The sequence below is a fragment of the Xiphias gladius genome, chromosome 10, assembly GCF_016859285.1.
Source record: "Xiphias gladius isolate SHS-SW01 ecotype Sanya breed wild chromosome 10, ASM1685928v1, whole genome shotgun sequence".
In the NCBI taxonomy this organism is placed as follows: domain Eukaryota; kingdom Metazoa; phylum Chordata; class Actinopteri; order Istiophoriformes; family Xiphiidae; genus Xiphias; species Xiphias gladius.
In genome coordinates, this window is record NC_053409.1 from 16,351,710 (window position 1) to 16,375,373 (window position 23,664).

The window sequence follows — 23,664 nt, forward strand, 5'->3', positions numbered from 1 at the left end:
TTTCCAGTATGAAGCTGACCTGACACTACTTTAACACAACAACAGTGTGGTGTTTTAATAATAAGCCCCAGGTTCACTGCATGTAACAGTCTGCTGAGGTGTCCTTAAAGCTAGACAATACCAGGTGAACTGTACTGTACTAAACCTGCAAGCAAACCTAGAGAGAAATCCTTGGTAACGCTGTATTTAAAGAGTCAGTAATTTCCAAATGTTTTCCTGATGATAAGAGAATTATGTCATTCAGTAAAAATTAGATAGAAGTGGAATTTCCTTGAAAGCAAAAGCTCATCACTTATCATTCATATTCATAAGCTTTATTCTTGTATGTTAACAAAGCTTACATTTTTACATGTTCAGCTGATCTTCTTTGCACTGACTAAAAGACTCCAGGTTTCTCTGGAAATTAACTGTAATAATTTTAATTGGAAGTGTACCAATTGAACACAGTCTCTATTTTCCCCATAATTAGTGCCAAATTACCTTGTTCTTTCTGGCAAACCTTCTACAAAATTGTGGACCAATCATGTTTCTAAAGAAGATGAATAGTTGTGATAAAATATTAAAATATAAAAGATTAAGTACGATCTTTTTCTTCATTTTTCCTTAACAGCACTCCATTAAGCTCTCAACGGCAAAAGCAGAGCCAAACACCAGTCTCCCATCAACTAATGGCTACACCCATTACCAGCATCTCCAACAGACAACATCTGCAGCTTTTATTACAAGCAGAGAAAAGAAAAATAGCAGTTGCAAGCATATAGAACAACAAACCACAGATCTTACACACTGAGCGTACACTGAGATGTGGATGGCTCTTCCAATCCAGAACTTTCTCTGTTCCAAAAAAAAAGGCATAAATGGAAAGAGAGTGCCCTTTACAGCGTTGTGGAGGTCGCCTAACCAGCCCCTGTATCCTCTTCTGCTCCTTGTGCTGGATGTATTATAGTGTAATCCCGAAATTTGACAAGGGAGAGGCTGGCATGCTGGGGACGGCTGGAGATTTTCCTGCGTGCCAGAGCGGGTTTAAAGAGAGTTAGAGGAAGAAGGACTAAAACATGGAGAATGCCTTTCTCAGAGGACCATTACAGCTCGATATGTGGCTTTTGAATCATAATTTCGACCTTTTTTGATTGCTGAAAACCCAACCTGCAGTTAACACCAGTGCAATGTTAAAGATCCATCTTCATCTTACAGGGCTGGATCTTCATGCAGAATACTTCACAAACTAAAGGATTTTTTTCCTTAAATGTGACCAAAAACAGGAAGCGATTTACCCTCTTTGCAGACCTGTATCATAATACTCCCTTTTTCTTACTGAGGTAATGTTTGCTTTGAGAATTCAGTCAGACCATCTACTTTTCTTTATGATTTTCTCACAACATAAATACACAAACCATACAAACAACTGCACAAACAACAAGCAAACACATGCACATTTCTAACTTTGGGTTTATTTTTAACTGGTCACCACTTTCTGGCATGCAGTGACCTCAAACTGGAATTAATTTTGGGTCTTAGATGTTGAGTGAACATTTGCATGTTTCTAAGTAATAAATGAAGAGCACTTGAAAGATTGTGACTCAGCATGCACTCTGCTCAAAGGATTGCTGGTTGGCTGCATTTTAGGAGTGCGCAAACACACACACACACACACACACACTCACACATTATTTCTGACAGCCCGGGCCCTTATTTTTACTTTTTGCCATTTTTTTTTTTGAGTCTTTGTAATTCGTTTCCTGTTCTTCATCATCCTTTCCCTTTCTGCTCAACCATGTCAAGACAAAAAGATCGTAAAATGCAATGCACAAGTAGAAAAAAAAAGAATGATTGGGGTAATGGGGGGGGCATTGTTTATAACCTCAAATCATGCTACAGTTTCCATGGTGCTTTGTTTTACAGCTGTTGCAACTGTCCTCATTCATGTATTTTGTGAGAGCCATAGCAAAATGGAGTTTCTGTTTAATATGAACATTGGACTTCGGATTACCAGCAAACCTGGCCTGGCAGGACGGACATTTTTTCACTGCTGCTGTAAATACTGTGTACACGCCAGCCAGTCATAGCAAAGACACAAGGGGGTTGGACAACAAGGAACTGTCAGTCCAGCTTGTATGTGACTGGGTTCGCCGTGCGAATCGTCCCAGCTTTCTCTGTTTCTTATTTCTATAGAGGTGTATTATTTTGTTACATCATAAATATCAACTTGTGGTTGGTATGTTGGAGCAAACTCTCATTGGTGGGGGTCATAGCAGCAATGGGGGTGCCATAGAAACTGATAAAGTAGTGGCCAGTAAGAAATAAATAGTTTTCATTGAGGTAAATGGTGCATATCTATGACAGAAACCTCACTGACATTGTTAAACTTTTCCGCAAAGTTTAAGTCTTTCAGCAGGCTCCTGCTGGATTTCAGGTTTAACACACAAGAGTAACTGCAGTATGACACATGATGTAAACTTTGATCCCAGAATAAAATGTATGAACGTTGCTAAGGAATGCAGCTGAATGACCAATTGCTTGATGGCTTGATGCACCAATCCAACACGACAGCGTTGTTTGTCTCCTGAATCTCCAAAATGACAGACAAAGTAACATAACCATAACTGTGACAACTCTGAACACAAGGGATCTGCTGAAGAAGCCTGCTTTCCATCTGGTTGTTCTGGTGTTGTGTTTTTAAGTGCTGTTGAGTCAGACCCTTCCGGGGGATGAACTGTTTCAGTCTTAGTACATTTCTCAGTTCTCCTGTGTTCTACCAGCCGCCATCTAGCTGTAATATTTATTAGTCTCTATATATGTACAGGTTCTTTTATTGTGAAGAGGTCTGCCTGGTGGTAGGAGCCCAGTCTGTCGCCGCTTTGTCACTTTACTGTTTATGCAAGCAGGAGATTATATGCAATCAAACTGTTCCCCCATGCGATGTCTGTAACTATAATGTATGATCACCATGCTGATCATACAGATCACAGGTGGTGTAGTGATAAGTCCAAACTTAAATGTTTGTTTACCTTCAGAATGCACATTTTCATTGATATTCATTTTCACTACTTTTACCCTTTGCTAGAAATGTCAACAGTATGTTCATCTGTGCCTTTAGATGCAGTAAGAAAGGTATTTTGTCCCAACAAGTTTAGACTTGCGCCATATTCTTCCACTCACTGAGCAGATAAATGACATGTAGTACTGATTGTAAGATTACTTTTTTTTTTTTTTAACGTTCGCAGTGATTGTTATATATGGAACATTGTAAAAGTATTTTGGTTCAAGCGGAAAAAGACGTTCTCCGTGGGGAACTCTTCCCTGAGGGACGTCAAAACAAGGTTCCCAGAAAAAGCTGTTGTTTTTTTTTCTAACCCAACTTTAAAGTACCCTTTTAAAGAATAAAGACTGCACCACCCAAAAAGCTATGTACTCTAGATTTGTCTGTCGCAGGATGCAGCTCAGCTTCAGAGAGGATTGCCATGTGGCCTCTTTATGGCCACTGCTGGCTTCACGGTAGTGCAAAAACAGACCAGACACACTGTTCAGAGCTCTTCGTGCTCATGCCGAGACTTGATGATCATATAGTCCTTCTGTGCTTTCTGTTTTGTTTTGTTTTTTTCAACTACCACTCTTACCAAGAGGAAATGCCATCTCTTCCCCAGTCTCTCATCAATTTTCCTCTTAGTATTTCAGAGAAGCCTAATGTCCGTTTCCTCTCATCCTCGTTCTTCCTCTGGTTCTCTGCATGTTCCTTGGATTCCCCTTTCCTAAAGGGAAAGCCATGGACCTAAACGGTATTGATATGTGTCATTGGTTCAGAGAGTTGTTTTATTGAAGGCCAGCAGCCTGTCACCAGAGAGTGATGGGCAGCTCCCTGGGTAGCTGAAAGGTCAGAGGTCAGGCCTGCATCTATTCCTGTCTCTTCGTGTTGGCTCAGGGCTTCTAAATGCAGGAGAGAGAAAGACGGACAGCTTGGCAGTGATGTCCACTCTAGGGATAATTAAAACAGACGAGGGTATCAAATGTCCAGTTCTGCCAGCACTCATGCTGCCAGAGACGCACGTGGTCGTCCATCGGTGTGTGTGTGTGTGTGTGTGTGTGTGTGAGGGAGTATCGTTATTAATATGTCAGTGAGGGCTTTTGTTCAAAGCTCGACATGTGAACTGGTGTGTTGTAAGCTCCTGCAGATCCCTGAGTAAGAAGGTGCTGAATGACACGTGCACGTGTGTTTGTCAGAGTTGGCATGCAGAGCCGGGGATTATTTTTTATTTATCTTTGAGGCTGACATCACTGTGGGTCAGGATTACTGTATATAGCAATTTGGTGATGCAAGTGCTAACACCAATGCCCGCCTCAACCCCCATCCTGCCTTACTGCTTCCATAAATTTTCTTGTCACTTCTTTCCCTCCACCTAATAAATGATACTCTACCATGCAGACAATCTAACAGTTTCACCCGTCCTTACTACAAATAAACAAAACAACTACTACTAAACAACTAAACCTCTATCATTTGAGTGTCTCTTTCGCTTTCTGTTATTCTTTCTGGCCTTGCACACTTAAACTTTTTTCCTCGCCCCCTCACCCTGAAGATAGTACTCGAGTTGGGGGTCCCAGGAAGAGCCCAGCTGTCGGAGCCTGTAGGTTTTATGACATGTTGGAAGGTTTTCCTCCTGGAGACCGGCTTCAAAGAAAGCAGGGCTTTTAAAAGGGCAAAGTTGAAACTCCATCCTCCGCTACGCACGCTGCCTGTCTTCCTTACAAGGCCCTAAAGTACACTAACACCACCTCCAACTCGACTGTACATCACTCCATCCATTGAAACCTAGCTGGACTCTTCAGAATAAAGACCAGTTGTGACTTTTGGGCATCATGCCCCTACTCACATGTTCCAGATCTTATTCGTTGCTTCCAGTGGTGAAAGCCTGCAAAGTGTTGACATGGTGGAATGTACTGACTGGTCATCTGGGACTCTAGTGAAGACTTTACAGGTTTCAAGGCTTCAATGGCTTTTGTGGCGCTATAAAGAAACAGCTGGTTGCTGTTTCATAGTTTTGTCGGTTCCTCTGATCCGTGAACGATGGCAGCTTTGCAAACCATTTGTTGAATCAGAGAATCCGTATGATATCTTCTTGATAGTGCACAATATTTCGGCCGGGCTGTGGATGATATGATTGAAAATTTCTACAAGGAGAAGAGGTGGTTAAGCAGTGGAGAGAAAAGAGGCCGCTTCTGCTTTCCTGCTTAAGTACCAGCCAAAGACCTAACAGAAATCCTCTAAAGCTCTGTTGGTGTATGTATAAACATCCGTTATTTACAAGTCATTGTTTTTTCCCTTTTGTAAAGTAGACTAGAATGTACTTAGTGGAGATTGGAGTTGCTCAGCAGAAATGGCTCTCAGGCAGCAAGCAGGCCCTTTCCCTCAAAGGCCTCCATTGTGAGGCCAGGGTCATGGTGTCATTGGGTGGCGTAGGCTTTAATCTGCACTTAACCAGCACTTAACTTTAAGACCTCAAACGACTAATGCCCCCTTTAGTCCCCTTTGTCAGAAAGTTTCCTTTTTTCTGTCCCAGAATTGTACTTTAAGTCTGTTTTACCACAGTCAGGTATGTGTTTTTGCACCAGCCAAATTAGAGTATTTAAGAATCGTCTCATCAGTTTAAAAATAAGGAAATTGGCTTGCACTCAGTGAGTGAATCGTGTCTGAACATATTTCTTGAGGTATGGCACCCTGTTATGCCTGCATCTCAGCCTTCTAACATAGTGCCAAAATCATTCCACAGTATTTCCAGTTTACAGAGAGAGACAGAGCCAGTGTTTCCCCAAGATGGATACCCTGTCTCTAAAATACTGAAATAAAGGGGAAATATTCAATTTGAGGGCTTTCTTTTTTTTTTTTTTTTTCTGCTTATGTATGTTTTTATTTCTTTGTTAAACAAAAGATGTCTTATTTTGGAAGCTATATCGGATAGATTTTATTTAAGGAAAATCTTGTACTTTTGTAAAGTGGGCCTTATTATTGAAATATATTAAGTATTTGTCCATCTTGATTTTAAGAATGATATTTTTTGCAAGGTAATGTATCTTCCTCAATGTTATTACACTCCTGGAGAGTACTTCTTCCTGTATTTTGTGTTTGTTATTTTAATGCGAGACATTTCTCATGACCTGGAGACATGATGACACACCATGGATGAGAGAGAGAGACTGCTTAAAAGAGAGAGAGAGAGAGAGAGAGAGAGAAGCCAGGGTTGTGTCATAGTCATTGAAGAAAGAGAGCTATGTGCATTTTATCAGAGCTGAGCAGGTCTGCAGTGCTGAGTGGTTCACCATGTGTCTTCCCGAATTTTTTTTATCGGGTCCCATTCAGCGCTCCGGCCTCTTTGCTGCTATGTTCTCCCTCGCTCATAAATTCAGGGTTTGTACATCTTCTGTGCTGTATGTTTGTAAGTGCTGCCAAAGAAAGAAGCATGCAGGCCCCAGACACACGTGTATATATAAACACACACAAATAATCTAATAGGAGTAATCGAATAGGAAAAGACAGGTATAACTGGATCTCATCTCTCTTACACACATACATGCACAGACACAATTTGAGGCCTGTACAATCCACTGTTTCTGATGATCTGTGTTTATAAATTTATGTGCAGAAGACTGACAGACAGAGGTGTCAAACACAAAAATGTATGCAATGAAATCGGATCAAAAGGATTTTATGATTTATTATTGCTTCTCGGTGTGTCAGTAATGCCAGGTGGACTTTGTCGGGAGGCTGTTCTTTTTTCTGTTTTAGACTTAATACATTGTGCATGTTTTAACCTTACTGTGGCTGGCGCACTCTGCATGTAGGTCTCTTGAAGCTGCCAACTGTACAGCAGACCATATGTATTCCAATAAAAATAAAAACCAACCTGTTTGTAACACGTCTCCATGTTGGAACCTGTGTCTGTCTTGTGTGTCTTTGTGTGTGTGCGTGTTTGTGTGCGTTTGTGTGTGTGCGCGTGAACCTGATCGTGTGTAAAACTCAGCCATGTATGTTAATCTCTTTTATACATTTTGCTGAACAAGCTCAGCAAGTTTTGATTTCATTGCGGTACGCCCTCTGTGTGTGTGTGTGTGTGTGTGTGTGTGTGTGTGTGTGTGTGTGTGTGTGTGTGTGTGTGTGTGTGTGTGTGTGTGTGTGTGTGTGTGTGTGTGTGTGTATCCAATCCCCTGGTTTCCACAGAGGAAAGAGAGAGAGAGCAGCAGCTGGCGCTATGCAAAATAAGCAGGCAGACAAATGAGGCAAATTGGTCAGGTACAAAGAGGAAAACCACAAGCTGTTGTGGAATGCAAAGTCAGCGCACACAGCTTTCTCTTAAACAGCTACACCTCGCTTTTTGAAAGCCAGCACTTCTATTCCTGCTACTGTAGGTTACTTTAAATAATCCTCTAATCTACACAATCTAGTCTGATAAAACCGACTTTTGGGAGGCTGGTGAAAATAACCAGCCTCTGGTTCTCAGTTATTTTTATTATCTATCAGTAGCACTCGGTGCATCTCAGGAGGGTTTTTCTGGTGAAACTTTTCCATTTTACCCACTTTGTCTCATGCTGCCTGGTGATTTTCCTACATTTCCCAGAACAGTCTTTGCGTAAATCCGGGGAACAAGCCTGAACGTGTTGAATTGAGCTACATGGCTTTCATGTGCAGATGCAGTGGTAGATGAGCGGTAGAGCAAAAGATCAAAATGTCCTGGTCCTCGCCTGCATTGCATTCAGGTTTATTGAGACTACTGTTATTGGACAATACTTCCTATTGTTTTTCCACACCAATTACACTTATCATCCCAACGATATCAAACCGTCTTTATAGGCAATTGTATGTAAAAAGTAGACGTTTAGACAACGCTTACAAATAAGAGTTGAATCGACATGAATTATTCTCAACATTTGTGGGGAGGCACTTCATAGAGATTTCAGGGAGTTGCATTAATGTGTCTAATCTCAGAACATACACACAGTGGTAAAGGAAGTACTAAGGTCTTTCACTTAAGTAAGAGTACCAAGTATTAGCGTTTTATAATACTCATAATTATCAGCAAAAAGGGGAGTATTTATTCTCAATATGATTGTATACTTCATTATGAGCTTGTTAATACTTGTGCATCAGTGTGTAAGTAGCATTTTACTGTTTGTATTTTGCAGATGTGGTGTTAGTTTTAACTTTTCTATACATTTTATTTTTATTTAACTAGAAAATAATTAGCTGTCAAATAAATGTAGTGGAGTAAAAAGTATATCGCTCTGTAGTAGTGGAGTAGAAGTATAAAGTAGCATGAATAAATGATCTCAGTTACTTTCCACCATTTCATATGTTTCTTGAGACGTAGAATTTTATTTATAAGAAACATGCAGGCCTTTTTCACAAAATACATTTTGACATGTCACAGGAGGAAAAGCACAGATGGAAATAATAAAATCAGTGATGGCTGAATTCCAATTAGCCGCTTTAGTTTCAGGTTTGCATGCTTGAATACGACACAGCCATCACTGATGTTATTAACGACGCCTGTGCTTTTCCTGCTATAAATCAAAATGTTGTTGTGAAAAAGGCCTATTGTGATTCATGAGTACTTGCAGTCTCAAGACAGCTTTAAAGCAATTGATTAGTAAAGTAAAAATATCACCTGTTGTCAAAATTCTATATCTGACAAATTTGCTAAATGAAGACTAAAGAGTGGGCCCTGGTTTAATTGTGGGATGTCAAAAGAAAATGTTAGCGAGTCATGGGTTAACACCGTCTCCCACTTGTGTGGTTTAATCTGTCCTAAGTTCAGATGCAGGGAGGTGCTACCCTAACACAGTGGTGCCTGTTTGGACCCTGGTACTACTGAGCCTCAGCGCTGATGCCTGACCTGAATTAGTGCTGTGAAGTCAACCATAGAAATGACTCAGTCGCACTCCAGGGCGGAGGAGGAGGAGGAGGAGGAAGATGGAGGATTTAGAGTGAAAAATTGGTTTCACTGCCTACAACAGGTGTCATAGGGAAGACTGAGGGGGATGCTGAATGTGTGAGTGCATCCAAAGAGTTGTGGAGGTCAAGCGTACGGCTTTAAATCACATTTTAGAAGTGGCACTTGCGTGGTTATTGTACATGCAATAGTGCAATAGTTTAGGGAACCGTTTTTACATTGTCCAACGCCATGTGCTAGCATTGCTAAAATATTGTAAAGTGACTGTATAATTTCTGGGTTTATTTCGTATTTGATTACTACGGATAATTACCAAAATACACGCAACAGCATGTGGGAGGCGTTTGTACCTGTGAAAGTGCACATTCCAGCCCACACCTATGAATCACATGAAATGTGCTCAGGCAGGCTGCGGTCTCTCATCCAGAAGACCTATAACTCTCCCTATCTGACGATTCATGTCTCTAACTCTTTATCAAGTAATCAGTTGATGTGGGCTTGAGGCTATTATGAAAAATAACCTCACCAGTCAACAGTTACACACTGCTATGAGCCTATGGTTTACCAGGGAGGTGAAAATTCCAGAGTGCTGCAGTCCAAAACCCCAGCTCAAATTACTGTTGTTACATCAAACATCTCCTTTGGTCACGATAATAATAACCACAGCTCCGGGGGAAAACGAGGCCTGTGACGCTCAAGAGTGCATGGAAACAGAGGGGCACAGAGCCCTGAAATACAACTCCACAGAAAGGCTCATAGCTCATGGTTGACCATTTTAATCTGCCCCTCTCATTCATCAGATCCCCCCACTATGTGGAGCTGCTGCCAGGGACCCTCATCTATCCCCCTCACACAGTACCACAGACCCTGGGAAGCAGCCAGCACAACTTTACACAGCCAGACCTGTGATGAGGGGAGGGTCACTGGAGGGTCAAAAGCAGAAGCAGCCATGTTACTTTTGTACATGCAAGCATGAGTATACAAAGTACACATCTGCAGGTGTTGCAGTAGCAGGACAGGAAGCAGTTGGTTTTCTGTTAAAAATCTTTCAAAAACAAACACAGCGACTTCATTTTCACTGATGCATTTTCTGTCTTCTTTTAATAACAAAACAATTGACAATATAAAAAAGTATGTGATGACAACCATAATAAAATACTTTAACTGCTATGGCAACAAAAACATTCACACATCTTTCGACATAGCTGTCTTTTTATCTTTTAATACAAACTATTTTCACTACACTCTGCAACCTAAATGAAATGTGATTAAATTTACGAGGCATACAGCTACAGTACATAGCGATGTTTTAAGCCTTAAGACAACCAAGACAAGGCCTCTGGAATGATAACAGAGGGAAATGTCTTTTGCTTATAAAAGCAAAGAAGTTTTAGTGGACTGACACTATGCTACTGAATTGGTCATCTGCCTTGTACAATATCTGGTTTTAGGTCACATGTACATTTAGTAAAGACGTTTCCAGCCGTTCGTTAACGTTCAGACAGGGGCACATAAATAGATGCTGGGTTCTGAAAACAAACTCCACATGGGATCAAATACACTGAATAATCACTCCAAGTACCAAAAGTAATGCAATGGTTATCTTTTAAGACTGGGGAGTGTCACATTTATAAAGTTTAAGATGGATTATTACATTAGTATGTAATAAAATTGAGCTTTATTCCCAGCCCAGTCTTCCTGGCTCTGTTAGTTAAATGTAGGTATACTGTATGTATACGCTAACATCCCAAACTAAAAGTCTTAAACATACAACCAGAAAATAAACTCTAGAAGTGTCATTATTTTAGTCAGAAGGCAAAGAGGCAAAGTTGTTTCTGGGTCTTCCGAGATCTTTCACATACAGAAAAAAACGGTTCATGAGTAAACTTTTAACTTTTCTCATCATCTGTTGTAGTTGGTCTGACAGTTCTGAGTTGGCAGGAACCATGTCAGACGCTAGGGGTGGGCTGAGCCTGCTGAGGGTTGCTGGCGGCTGTAGGAGTGGCCTGTCGGGGAAGCGTGTACATGGCACCGAGGAACTGATCTGCGATGCGACCGGCCTCGCGGAGACCGCTCAGCAGGGCGCCGTGGACTGTGGCCGGGTAATTCCTGATGGTGTGCTCACCAGCGAAGAACAAACGAGGGACAGGCTGGGAGGAAAGGAAAAACCACATTGAGACTGATGTTGGATTGTCCCAACATAATAAAGAGTTAAAAGAAGGGGAAGAAAGTGTGGTAGTAAACTGCCAGAAGTCATCAGTCAAGACATAACTATGACTTGTTCACATCAATCAGCCTGCCAACATTAAAACAGCCAAAAAAACACATCTGTCTTGGGAATAAACTGCTCTGCTTTGGTTTGGTTGAATATTGTGGGCAGGCTGGGATGCCTTCCTCACTTTCTCACACACATATACACTCTCAGTCTCACCCAAACACAAGCTCGTATGTTGGGATCAGCACCAACACTCTTCTCCTATCTCTGTGTTTACCTGTGAGGCTCCTGGTATAGCAGGGCCAGGTGTGATGGGTTGTGCCATGAGGTCATAGTCGTTACCCGAAGAACCTGCTGCGACGTACGAGTAGGAGCCCCGTGCCCAGGGGTCGGCACGCCAACGTGTGACCACAGTTTCCTTTGGCTGCCATGACAATAAACAACAACAAATATTTTTTAGGAGTTTCCATGATGATATCAAAGGGACCTGTAAACAGCTGGATGGCGAAAAGTTCCAACGCTGGCCTCCATGCATGTGATTTTATCCCATCTGAAACCTTAAGCAAATGATTTATAATGACGGGTGGTTTGGATATGACTCCACTTGCGAGTGCCTTTCACATATGCTCGCTGTGTAAAGCTGTGCTTGTTATGGGGGTCAATTCAGGAACGAATTTGACATTCCACTTAATGTTCGGGAAAAACTAGAGAAATCCCTAATGATTGAGCTCAAAAAAAATATAATTTCTTTCTAATTTTCTGTCAACAACAAATATAATAAGAGTTTTCCTTGAACAAAACCAGCTTTTCAACTAATGTGGACACTGAATGTTTGACATGAGTAAACAATTTGGTATGTGGACTTGGGGCTAAGTAAAGGAAGAAGTCAAAGAGAAAGATCAAGCTAAAGGAGGATTAACAAACAATTAACAAACAATTGACATACATAACATGTCTACTGAAATATAATAGCAAAGTGCCTGGGTCTTTGTTTGTCATACATTATGTAAAAAGGTGTGTACCTGCGGTACAGAGCTGCTTCCAAATATTCCTTTGAGAATTGCCAGGCAGCGTCCGACAATAACATCGTCGCTGATGTTCTCCATGATGCCAGCAGCCTCACCAGCCATCAGAGCAAGTAAGATTGGGGCTGAAAAGAGACAAGTCACACTTTGTTGATTTTTTTTTTGCCCCCCAGAGAAACAATGGGCAATACGACCAGGAAAGGTATATCAATGCCATATCAATTTACATCAGGTTATCGTTTAGTCTTAGGGAAAATAGTGCCATTTAAGAAAGCACTGCACAATTAAGAATCATGAATTATCCCAGTGATATCAAAACCAACAGTGTGACTGAAATTACAAGTGATCTCTTGTCACCTTTGTAGAGGTTCCAGAAGAGGAAGAGTTCGCCCCGACTTGCTGTGGTGGAGCCGACATGACCAAACAGGTTGACACTTGGATCCCAGAACACGCGGTCAAAACACAACACCACCTTCAGGCAGGGAGGAACATAAAATAAAAAACAGTCACGCGACAATCAAAGCGCTTATTTTAGTCAAAAGCTTAAATGCCTGTGAAGTACATCTCCTGCTCAGAACATTTACTGCCAACACTAGCACTGTGGGGACTGCAGAGCGCCCTCTGCTGGAGATAAAGTATTAGTAGCAGCAAAGATTGCATAATCATGCAGTACTCTCCTTTGTGCTGCAGCAGAAGTAGGAGATAAACTACTCTGCAGCAGATGATGCTCACCAACAGAGAGAGGGTACAATGGCTGGTGGGTCAGGAGTGACCGGCAAAAAGCATCTCTCTTTCACACGCAACTGCCCATGCCACCCTCTCTGTCCCACCCTCCATCTGAGCAAAGAACCAGGTCGGAGCAACAAAACCTAATCTATTTAGAGGAAAGAGGGGAATCCTCTATCTCTGAGCTGCATACCAACACCTAGACTGATTTATCAAAGAAAGAAAGAACCGGCAGAGAAAGGGAAGGAGGGAATCAGTTGAATATAGAAGGGTTGCTGACTTGGCAAGCCTAAAAGAAAATGATACATGAACTGCTAGGAAAAACACTCAACACATTCTCAACGCTCATTGTGTTTTGGCTGCAGGAGCCTCTCTAGAAGCTGAAGGTCAGGTTTACAGCATAAGGACACTGCAGCAGAAATAGCAGCAGGTCGTCTCCCTGAGGAACCAAATCCTCAGTCCTGTCGGAAACACACTGAACGGACACACTACTGTACATGATTTAATACCTGATTCGGATTTTGACACGATGACTCGTTTCAAGACTATGGATTGAGTAGGAAAAACAGTTGACATATTACGCTGTAGTGGATGGGGGGGTTATGATTCAAATCTCTGTCCTTCCGCTTGAATGTCAGATTGTGATTATACCTCAGACTAAAATCTGGACAAATATGAATGCGATCCAGTAGTTTGAGCTGGCTAAGGAGGGAGGGAGGAAGGAAGGAAAGAAGGAAGGAAGGAAGCTTTTCCTGATAAAGCGTAAGCATTGTTAGCTTATTGAGAAGTCCAACCTTGTTGAGGTTGCCAAAGCCCATCCTCTGTATAGCAGATGTTTTCCACTCAGGCAGCGGGGGAACAAACTGCACAGCAGGAGGCTGCTGCTTCAACACACCGAGGGGCAGGGTGCACAGCACAGCATCACACTTGTATATGAAGGTCTGGGTCGTGGAGCGAGTGTTGACTGCTATCACCTCACAGCCTGGAATTCATACAGATAAAAAGCTGTTTAACACACTTAGTACCTCTATATGAACATCAAGTATGAAATCTATAATAGAACACACACACAACACAGTTGCGAGCACATACCAGACGCTGTATATCGGACCTGCCGCACTGCTGTGTTTAATTTGATGTCCAAGCCTTCAGCCAGGGCCACAGGAACACAAGAGTAACCGTTCCTTACCGTCAGGTGGCTGCCAGTGAACTCAAAGTCATCATCCTGTGGATAAATTAATAACCCGTCATGCCAATAGCACAATGAACTTCCTAATATGATAAAGGAGAACGGCAGGAGAATCTCATTTTCAAACTAGCAAGAACATATGACACAGATGGGACTGTAGGAGGCGTGAGGATCATTGCTATGCAAGACCATTGTCAGCAGTACACAATTATGACATTTCAAAATGGATACTTGTATATACCTGATCCCAGTGCTTAAGAGAAAGGGTGGAGAGGGGCGTAGCGTTGGCAAACTCCAAGTTGGCAAAGTGCCAGTCTAGGATCTGCCGATCCCTGGATGACAGGTAAACATCACTGTGGCGAAAAAAAGGGAAGGGAAGAGATATGGTGGTGTATACTGACAGCTATTCAGATGTCAGCGAGACAGGTTTACTCATGCACAAGCGAGAAAAACTGCTACCAGCGTAGTAACATATTTAAATCACATAACAAAAGCAAACAATAAGCAACAAAGTAGGCAAAGTGGTGACAAGAGATAACAAAGGTAAATGTGCTGCTAACAGCTGCAGAGCTCCAACGACCAAGTATGTTTTAAAACTGTTAAGCAGTGACCGTTTTCCCTCCAGCCAAATCAGCAATATTGCTTGAAAAGAGCCAGCCTAGCATACTTAGCCGGGATAGCTGCTGATTAGAACAATTAATAAAATAGGTTTTCTGGAGCTCTGCATTAACAGTTACATCACAGTCTCATGCCCTGAACCAAACCAAAGCAACAAGCTGCTGCTGCCTCTGTTTCCAGCTGGATTGAAAGAAGGGCTTCATGGTCATATTAGGTCAGAGATATATTGCAGCAATTTCCGAAAATATGCTTAATGTGTCTGTAAAAAGAGTAACAAGTTGGCATTACAAAGTTTTAAATAGTTTTTACAGGGCCAGAATCAGTGAGTTTTCATGGTACACTTTAAGTAATATGATAGCAAATAAAAACAGTAGCAGCTGAGGAGATGCTGAAACTTCCTGGGGATGAGTTACCTGGGTGGATTGGCCTCCAGCTCTTGCAGCTTCTCCTCTAGTTTGACCTGCATCTCCACCAACTCATCATACTCCTACAAAACACACAAGGCAGACAGCAAGGAGATGTAGATTGTATTGTATATGCATCTTAATTTCATCCATATAGTGTCACTGCTGGGAGGGTGCAGTTATTGGTGTTACAATGAGAAATCTCTTGTTTTTCCAGAAATAACATTCAAAAATATTGATTGTGATTACGTATGAATGATTTGGAATCAAAACTGTTACTTTTCATGTATTACATAAACATCTTCACTTTTTCATTTTTAACTACAGCTAACAATTAAAATCTATTGAATTGTCCCAATACTACTAATATGCCAATGTTTTAGCTTTATTTAAATTTCGTACCAAAAATGCTCTCAAAAAAAGGTGAATCAGAGACCTAAGGAACTGATAATATGTTTAACTAGGTGATAGTGTGAGGCATGCACATGCACGTGCACGTACAAGGTACACACCCAGAGGGTTTCAGGTCATGTAGAAAGGACAAGCAGTTTTGACATCAAGGGCTGACTCAACCTGTTCATCAGGTCACCATAACAGAATCAACCAGAGTCTGGCAATACCATCTACTAGGCCAGGCACCAGGACACACCATTTAATCTATATATATCTCTGTCCACTCTGCCTTGCTGAAAGTGTGTGTGTGTTTATGTGTGCGCATCTGCAGACATGAAGACAGTCGCCTGTGATTCAAGTCCTTGAAGTGGCTTCTCTGACAGCAGACGGGTTGCACACCAATCCAGTTCAGACACCAGCTGTGTTAAACCAACTAAAAACTCCTTCTAAAATACACACACAGCAGTAATGGAGGTGATTTGTCTGCACCAAAAATAAAACAGCAGCACTCATTCTAATAATACATCCCACCAAGGCATTAAACCACTTAAACATAGCCTGTCTTGTTTACTTAGATAGCATGGGATTAAAATTCTGCAAGGCACCCTGATCTAGCAGTCCATAAAATATCCATTTTACATGCTAGTACTTTTTTAGTATGATACTTCTACAAATTACTTGATCTTTGTCTAAGACAAATAATATTTTTCAGAGCAAAGACAAAGAGTTTGTACTGCAAATGGTGATGGCTGACCTTCTGACCTTTTAATAAGCCTAATAATCTACCCAGGAAATCTAATACTGCTTCAACGTAGTTCAAACTGCAGTAATTGAAAACACAGACACTGTACATTACTCACACCACCACAAAACACAGTTGGAAATAGATAGCTTTTAAACTGAAGTGCTGTGACTAGATTATTTTAAGTACTGCTGTCTGATCACTGCCTGGTCCAAGACATATGAGGAGGCAGTGAACGTGTCACATAGGAATCTGTTCTGGACAACAGCCAGTCTAGATATCTGCCTGCAGCTTGAAAATATCTGTAGGGAAGTGTAAGGGGATGTGAGAGCTCTGTTGTAACCGCTTCCACTTTTTTGATGATTGCCACATTTCTTTCTTTCTCTGAAATAGTATTTGAGCTCACTTTGCAGAGCGCGGTGAGGTCGCGGTGCTTGCTCTTCACCAGGAACTCAGCTGTTATATCTCTGGGTGGTTTGACTTCACTAGCCTCTTTGTACTGCTGATGGAGCTCCTTAACCCGTTCCTTAGCGGTCACCATCTGAGGGGAGAAGAAAAGGAAAGGGGGGTAAAGGAAGGGAGAGGAAGGTAGTCATGAGATGATGGTGGATGACAGGAAATAAAGCAGAATTTGAACACTGACTCACCTTGTTGAGAAGATCTCTGAGATCTTCCTGAGTCTTTACAATCTTCTTCCAGTGTTCTATTTGCTCATCTTTCACATGCTTTTCCTGCAGCCTGCACAAACACAGAGACACAAAATTAGAATTAGTGTCAGTGTGTATCTGTGTACATCTCTTCTTTGGGTCCACATGTGCAGGATACATCTGTCACCATCTCCTGTGTGTAAGCTTGTGTAGTTTACGCCATACTCACTGTATGACCACCTCCAGGGCCTGTCCCAGTGAAACAGGTTTGTTGTTGAGGAAGTTGAAGTCCAGCTGGTGGCTGAGGTAGGAGGTGGCCTCCAGCAGTCTGTTGAACTCTTGCTCCACCATTTCATCTTTTTCTTTTGGCACCTGGGACACACACACACACACACACACACACACACACCAACAGCAGAATTTTACAAAACATTTCCATGTTTTCTCTTGATGGGATTTATGGCATTTATACTTTACATCAATCCATACTTAAACTTGTAACTCGTTGTGTATACTTGCATTTAAGTCACTGCTTAACTTACTGTATATTAGCAGAAAAAGCATAAATGATCCAATCATTGCCCCTAAAAGACACTAAGTATTCCGTGTCTTGATGAACATGCAGTAACAAACCTAAAACATGCTTCCAAAGTTATCTAATATGGACACCATGCTAGGGTAGCAACAGTTTTGGAGAAAAAGTATTACTGAAACACATATCCACACTTGACATTCTTGCTTGACTTGAATAGAGCAAAACATATGTTTCAATATAAATGCTTATCTCTACAAGCTAAAATTTAGGAACACTCTAGCCAGTGGTTTTATCAGATTATTGTATTGTATTTCTATTAGCACCAGATAGGGTATTATTTATAATGGAAATGTCTTGTTTGTTTCTTGACTTTTTCACAAATCTAAACAGGAACATCCAACACTGGGAAGATTCAAGTTTAACATGTGCTGCTCATTTGTTTCTCTTTTTATCTCCTACATGGAGATGAAATGGTGCCTTTTAAAAGTGATTCAAAATTAGATAAGGAATGTATTATGTAAATAAATGAATACATACACTTGTGCACCGTTCACCCTTTAGTAGTTCACCAAAAAATTGAACATGGAAGTGATTGAGAAGACAAGAGGGGAGGGGGGAGAGAGAGAGAGAGAAAATATTAGGTATCACAGCTTTAACCTCAAACAGGTTGCAACAAAAGTAAAACATGTACATTTAATATGCCATTTCCTGCAGAGGAGGAAACCAGTTACATGTGATGCAAATGCTTGAAAAGCCTTGCTGGTTAGTCTCTGCTTCAATAGAAGTGCCCTGAACGTGAACCTAAACATCCTACTACTGTTGCTGCCACTTGATGGACAAAAAAAAATATTGGAGGGAAGAACACTGGTTATTTCCAATTAAATGACATTAGGCTATATCGGTTTTCTGTTCGGCTCAGCTCTGAAAGGAACGGGAGCTGTTGTTGATGACACGCAAGGGTAGGCACTTAAATGCATCCACCATTCATTGTGCTTTTGTGTGTCATGAAAAGCCAGATCCCTGCCTCAGGACAACAACAGGCTTGGAGAACAGCTACAAACCCAGACACGTAGCACTTTTGTGTCAAGAGGGAACTCTTGCACATATATAAACATCTTCTGTTGAAGGAAGTAAACAACACAAGGTCCTGGTTTAAAAAATGTAGTTGTTATACATATATCTAAAACAGATGTGGCTACACTGCCCTGATGGATGGTTATTATTGAGGTTAGCTGTTTGTAAGACAACTGGACCTAATGCAGAACTTAAAATGTCAGTATGACTGAAGCAGGCATGTATTTTTCAAGCATCAGATGGCTAGATTAAATCACATGCCTCTGCTGCCATTAGCCTCTTGTAAATAAGTAAATAAAGTAAATTATTGGCTTTATGAGAAAACCTGGGATTTTTAAAAATAACAATCGACAGAAAATTCAGCCTTTTTACAACTACGGTAAATAGTTAAATCACCCATAAGGTATCTCAGGATTCTACTTGTTAAACGTGAAAATATCCTGAGGCGTTTGGCTATGGCAGGATAATGGACGAGAGGCAACTCAGTTTACTCATTAGGATATTTCATTATACTCACAGCCTGGCCATTGGCCTCATAGAGTGGACACTTCTGTTTGATCTTCGCCAGCTCCATATTAACCTGCTTACTGATAACTGCCATGGGATTCCCTCCTGAACAAGCAAACACAAAAAACTGACAGAGCCACGGCATGTACACAGGCAATATCACCCTCTACAGGTGAGTCTAAGTAACTGCAGAATCTCTAAGAGGAAAGAGACCTGGCTCTTTTAAAGCAGTGACCTCAAATCATGTGCTACTGAGAACCAGGTGCATGATTTCATTCCAGCCAAACATAACACAGACTAATCACTTGCATCTTGAACTTAAGTTATACTTCTAAGATCAGCTGATGTAGTATTCCTGTGGAGTCAAAAGTAATAACACTTGCACCGCCATACCCTGCAATTGGACCCTTAACATTTATAGGGTGCTCTGACTTAATGCTGTGATTGACTTTAGTATTCACATAAAAAAAGAATCTGATTCATACCCAGGCCTGTCACCACCATGGCTCCCAGATCAGCAACATAGTTGCCCTTCCTAAATGTGGCCACTCTGCCTCCAACACGGTCCTGCATGGAAAAATTAAGTAAAAAAAAAAAAATCATATAATAACATGGTAAACTTGTGGCAGTTTTAAAATAAAAAAAAGTTTCAGTCACTTACTTTGTTATCGACTAAATTCTTAGAAAACTCATTTATACTATATTAAATAGAGTGCATAGATGGTGACACCAATCTCCCAATGCTATCAATTATAAAAAAAATTAAAAAATTAATGTTTTACAATCATAAACCGATTTATGCAAACAGCTGGTTAAAAAGGTGTGACAAAATACCAAATATACATGAAATAATAGGCTAATAAAAACCCTGCTGGTGACCTACCCTGGCCTCTAATACTGTAACATCCATCCCAAAGCTCTGCAGCTGCCTGGCTGCAGCTAGGCCAGACACACCTCCACCAATAACTATAACCTTCCCAGTCTTCTTAGCTGCAACAACAAGCCGGGAGTGCATTAATTAGGCATCATTACACCATTAATCATTCCATGGTCAATGTCTCTAAGTGGTTTTGTCTACATGCCACAGTAGCTAATGAATCCCAATGTTAGACAACAACTTTTGTTGTTGACTATCATTTGGCCAATGGATAGTGTCATTTTACCGTTTCAATAAATGAAGTGAACTCACTGGGTAAAGGCTTGACCCTCTTGTAAATGCCAAAGTTAATGAGGCCATGCCTTTCTAAGTAGCTGTGTATCCTGTGGACCAGCACAGCATCACCTAAAAAGAGAACAAAAGTACATTTAATCTCAACTTATATATGACTACAATATTGTTGAAAAAAAAGAAATGAAATGTAGAAAAATACAAAGGAAAGATTATGTGTAACTCAATATCTCACTGTTGTATGGCGCTTCAAGCTGCTGTGCTGTGGCCTCAAATGTCAGCTGGATCTTAGGATTGTCCAGCCACAGTTGGAGCTGGATGAAGTTAACATGAATTAAGATACAGTAGTAAATATGCTTAAAAACTATTATCCCGTTGTCCTTATTTTTTGAACACAAAGTAATGTGTTTAGATTGGCACTTACTGTACGGTTGCGGATGTAGAGGAAGACCTTCTGAGTCTGCTGGGGACCACTGATGATGTCAGGAAAGCAGGCGGCCTCCTGCGATGTCATACGGTCATGAGGAAGACGACTCTGGAAAGCAGCTCCTTCTACACCTAAAAAAAACATCTCTATTCTGTTAACACTGAGTGTCATATCGGGTCAATTTAAGACCAAAAGAAAGAGCTTTTCTGTGCTATGAGTTCTGAATTAAAATTGAACACAGGTTAAATTTTCAGATACTGCATTCATGTGAGTAGAGAACAAACCCTACATTTTTGTATAAAGATAATTTAGGGAAAAAAGCTGTTAGAGCTTTTAAATAAAGCATTTTAAGTTTATTTCCTCAGCAAAGACATCAGTTTCATTTCACTGCTTTGACATGATGGCTCCATTTTCAGACTAACCAGATGGTTCCTCTGGTTCACTGTCATTCTCTTCTTCTACTGGTGGAGCTGGAGGAGGGATGACCTGCTTCCTCTCTTTCTCTGCCTTGGCATTCCTCTCCTCCTCAGAGTAATATTCGTCTTCCGACAGATTGGCCAGGCTCTCGTCCATCTCGCGGTACTCCACCTGCAACAGTAGGCACAATAAAAGCATCATTAAAACCAGCATTGCCAGCTCTGATTAGTTGGTGTGCTCCCACTTCATTTAAAAGTGCCAAAACCTGTCCGGGAGTAAGAAACAAATATTATGAACATCACATCACGGTGCAAAAACAATGACAAATGACTTCTGTTTATAATTTCTACTAAGACATACATGCAAGTGAGAACCTGTGATTTAAGATACACAGCAATGTTGTACCAAAAGTTTCAAATGATGATACTTGTATTGATCCTTTAATCAAACAAACAAATGGTCATGCAGTATAGTGAATTCTGCCAGTGCCAAATTAGACTAATTTCTAATTTCTTTTTTGGCAAAATCTCCCGTAGCATGCAGAAACCTAAAATGTTTACTTTTGCTCGCTTTCGTCGACTCGTCCTGCGGACTTCAGCTGAGTCCTGGTCCACCCCCCCAGGGCCTGCCTGGTGGGCCAAAGGGGCTCCTCCAGCTTCCCCACTAGGGGATGACCTCTCTTTCTTCTTTGCATCCATAGCTCCTGCAGCTGAGGCTGAGGGACCAGTTTGGGAATCAGATATTGGGGCCCTATCACCTCCAGCTGCGCCAGCAGAGGATGACGAGGAGGAGGAAGAGGAGCCAGCATCTGACTTCTTGCTAGACAGCATTATGGAGGATGTTGGAGGCCTCTCCTGATCAAATTGGAAACAGGAATGAAATAACACCCTTAAAAATGAAACATAAAGCAGCCAAAGTTACAAATATTTTTTAAGTGAAATGGCAGAAATTTCGATGTTCTAAATTATATAACCAATGAAAGAATATTGAAAAGTATTAGATGAGAATGGGTTGTGTGCGCTGGGAAAAACAAACCAAAAACCAAACAAACAAACAAAAAATAGGTAACGTGTCTACCTTTTCTTATTGCACTTTGTGGCTTTCCCAATTAAAAACACAAATTTGTATGAAAATTATAGTCTAAATAAAATCCGGTGCCAAATTGTTATATTACTCTTTTACTAATGCTTTGTTTAACAAATTAACAATGATCAGAAACATAAGATTAAAACCCCTACATCAACTGTTCGCTTTGCTGTCGCGGACAGTGAATGCACCTGCTACAACAGGCTAACAACCACCAAATACTGTCGGGCTTTGGAAGAGATGCATCACCCAAAAATGTCACATCAGTATCACTGGATGGTTGAAATAATGTTAACTGTGCATGAATGTCATGGTTTTATGAAATGAGGGCTCCATGGTACAGTAACCTTGTCTTGTTTTACCCATTTCTCCGTGCACCTGGTAATATCCATTCAAACACTAAGAAATGAAGACAGAACCAGAAATATGGTTACGAACAGGACCAACTGAACAAAAATGTTGGCCTTTTACATTGCAGCGAATGAAATTTCACGTGGATAAACGTCTCGAAAAATCAAGTAACAAATTTCCACTGAATAATACAAGATAATCTGATACGTCGTGTTTCACCGTTACACTGTTGTTTAACAAGACTTTATTAAGTTAGCAAAACCCACTTGAGAAAACCTGAAAGGCCTGAATGCTTGCCCTTAAGGCAAAAACCTTTGTTGTGCACAGCATTTCTTTGATTGCCATCTTGACCGAATGGACTAACGTTGGCTAGCAAGTTAACTGCAAAGCTAGCAGCAGAATGCTACGGCTTTCAACGTTAGCTTGCGTTAGCTAACGGTAGCTTTGTTCTTGATAGCGATGTGCATATAGAGGATCTGAAGACAACAGCGCGGTCCTTTAATGTCATTGCAACACAAGCTGCATTCTACACGTAGATCCGAATCGTTTCTGCGTGTAACTCCTTTCAAATGTATCTCACGAGACCATGCTACGTTAGCTAACACCGCTAACAATAGACCGTGGCTAGCACCAACAGTGGCACAGTGGCAGGTGCGACCTACTGGAAAAAAGGAGGCGCCGGCTTCGCTTGCAAAGGCATCTGTTTTCATAAACTGAAAATGAAGTTCTTGGTAAACTTCACTACATCGGGTACCACTGTCTTAGGAAATAAAATAAGAATAAAATACTGAAAATATGAATATTACCTCTCAATCCTCCGAAGATGTCAACACAAAGACGACACAGTAGCAGGTCCCCCCACTCTCAATGAACTCTTTCGTGATTGGTGGACAGAAAACGTTACCCAACACCACTCCGCAAAAACGATTGGTAATAATAACTGTCAATCCAGAAGAAGGCTGGGGTTTATTATTCATACTACCACTGCAGTGGATCGGGTTTTTTTTTTTAGATATTCTGGTCTAGCCTCGGGCAGTGTTTTTCAAAAGCATATCTGCATTGTTTTCTGAAAAAAAAATTGGATAACAATCTGGGTTGAATTTGCGGCTGACTGGGGTTCAGCGTTTCCACCCCACTTGTCATTCGTTTGCTGTTTGAGAAACGAACAGACTGATCCCAGATCGGGGCCTGTCTACCCCAC

General features: G+C 41.1%; 2 protein-coding genes across 7 annotated transcripts in view; one reads left to right on the forward strand and one right to left on the reverse strand.

The window, feature by feature from the left end:
• The window catches only part of luzp1 (leucine zipper protein 1), a 54,703-nt gene extending 47,788 nt beyond the window's left edge, over nucleotides 1–6,915 (forward strand). For all 3 annotated transcript variants that reach the window (XM_040136603.1, XM_040136604.1, XM_040136605.1), the window contains one exon: nucleotides 611–6,915. The gene's annotated coding sequence lies outside the window, so the exon portion shown is untranslated. The remainder of the gene's footprint in view (nucleotides 1–610) is intronic.
• A 3,132-nt stretch (nucleotides 6,916–10,047) lies between these two features.
• On the reverse strand, nucleotides 10,048–23,392 carry kdm1a (lysine (K)-specific demethylase 1a). 4 transcript variants are annotated; one of them, XM_040137751.1, is made up of 22 exons: nucleotides 23,270–23,357; nucleotides 22,475–22,511; nucleotides 21,587–21,880; nucleotides 21,032–21,200; nucleotides 20,607–20,740; nucleotides 20,418–20,496; nucleotides 20,204–20,296; nucleotides 19,898–20,004; nucleotides 19,500–19,581; nucleotides 19,025–19,119; nucleotides 17,971–17,988; nucleotides 17,128–17,270; nucleotides 16,899–16,989; nucleotides 16,658–16,792; nucleotides 15,126–15,199; nucleotides 14,336–14,447; nucleotides 13,998–14,130; nucleotides 13,700–13,887; nucleotides 12,537–12,651; nucleotides 12,177–12,304; nucleotides 11,432–11,578; nucleotides 10,048–11,089 (listed from the first exon to the last, which is right to left on the reverse strand). In XM_040137751.1, the coding sequence occupies exons 2-22, from the start codon at nucleotides 22,502–22,504 to the stop codon at nucleotides 10,889–10,891; spliced, it is 2,568 nt and encodes an 855-aa protein (XP_039993685.1). In that variant the 5' UTR covers nucleotides 22,505–22,511; nucleotides 23,270–23,357; the 3' UTR covers nucleotides 10,048–10,888. The 4 variants fall into 4 exon arrangements, with proteins under 4 accessions (XP_039993685.1, XP_039993683.1, XP_039993682.1 ...); XM_040137749.1 differs by having other exon boundaries at nucleotides 21,032–21,197; nucleotides 22,460–22,511; nucleotides 23,270–23,346; XM_040137748.1 differs by having other exon boundaries at nucleotides 22,460–22,511; nucleotides 23,270–23,346.
• Between the last annotated feature and the right edge of the window lie 272 nt (nucleotides 23,393–23,664).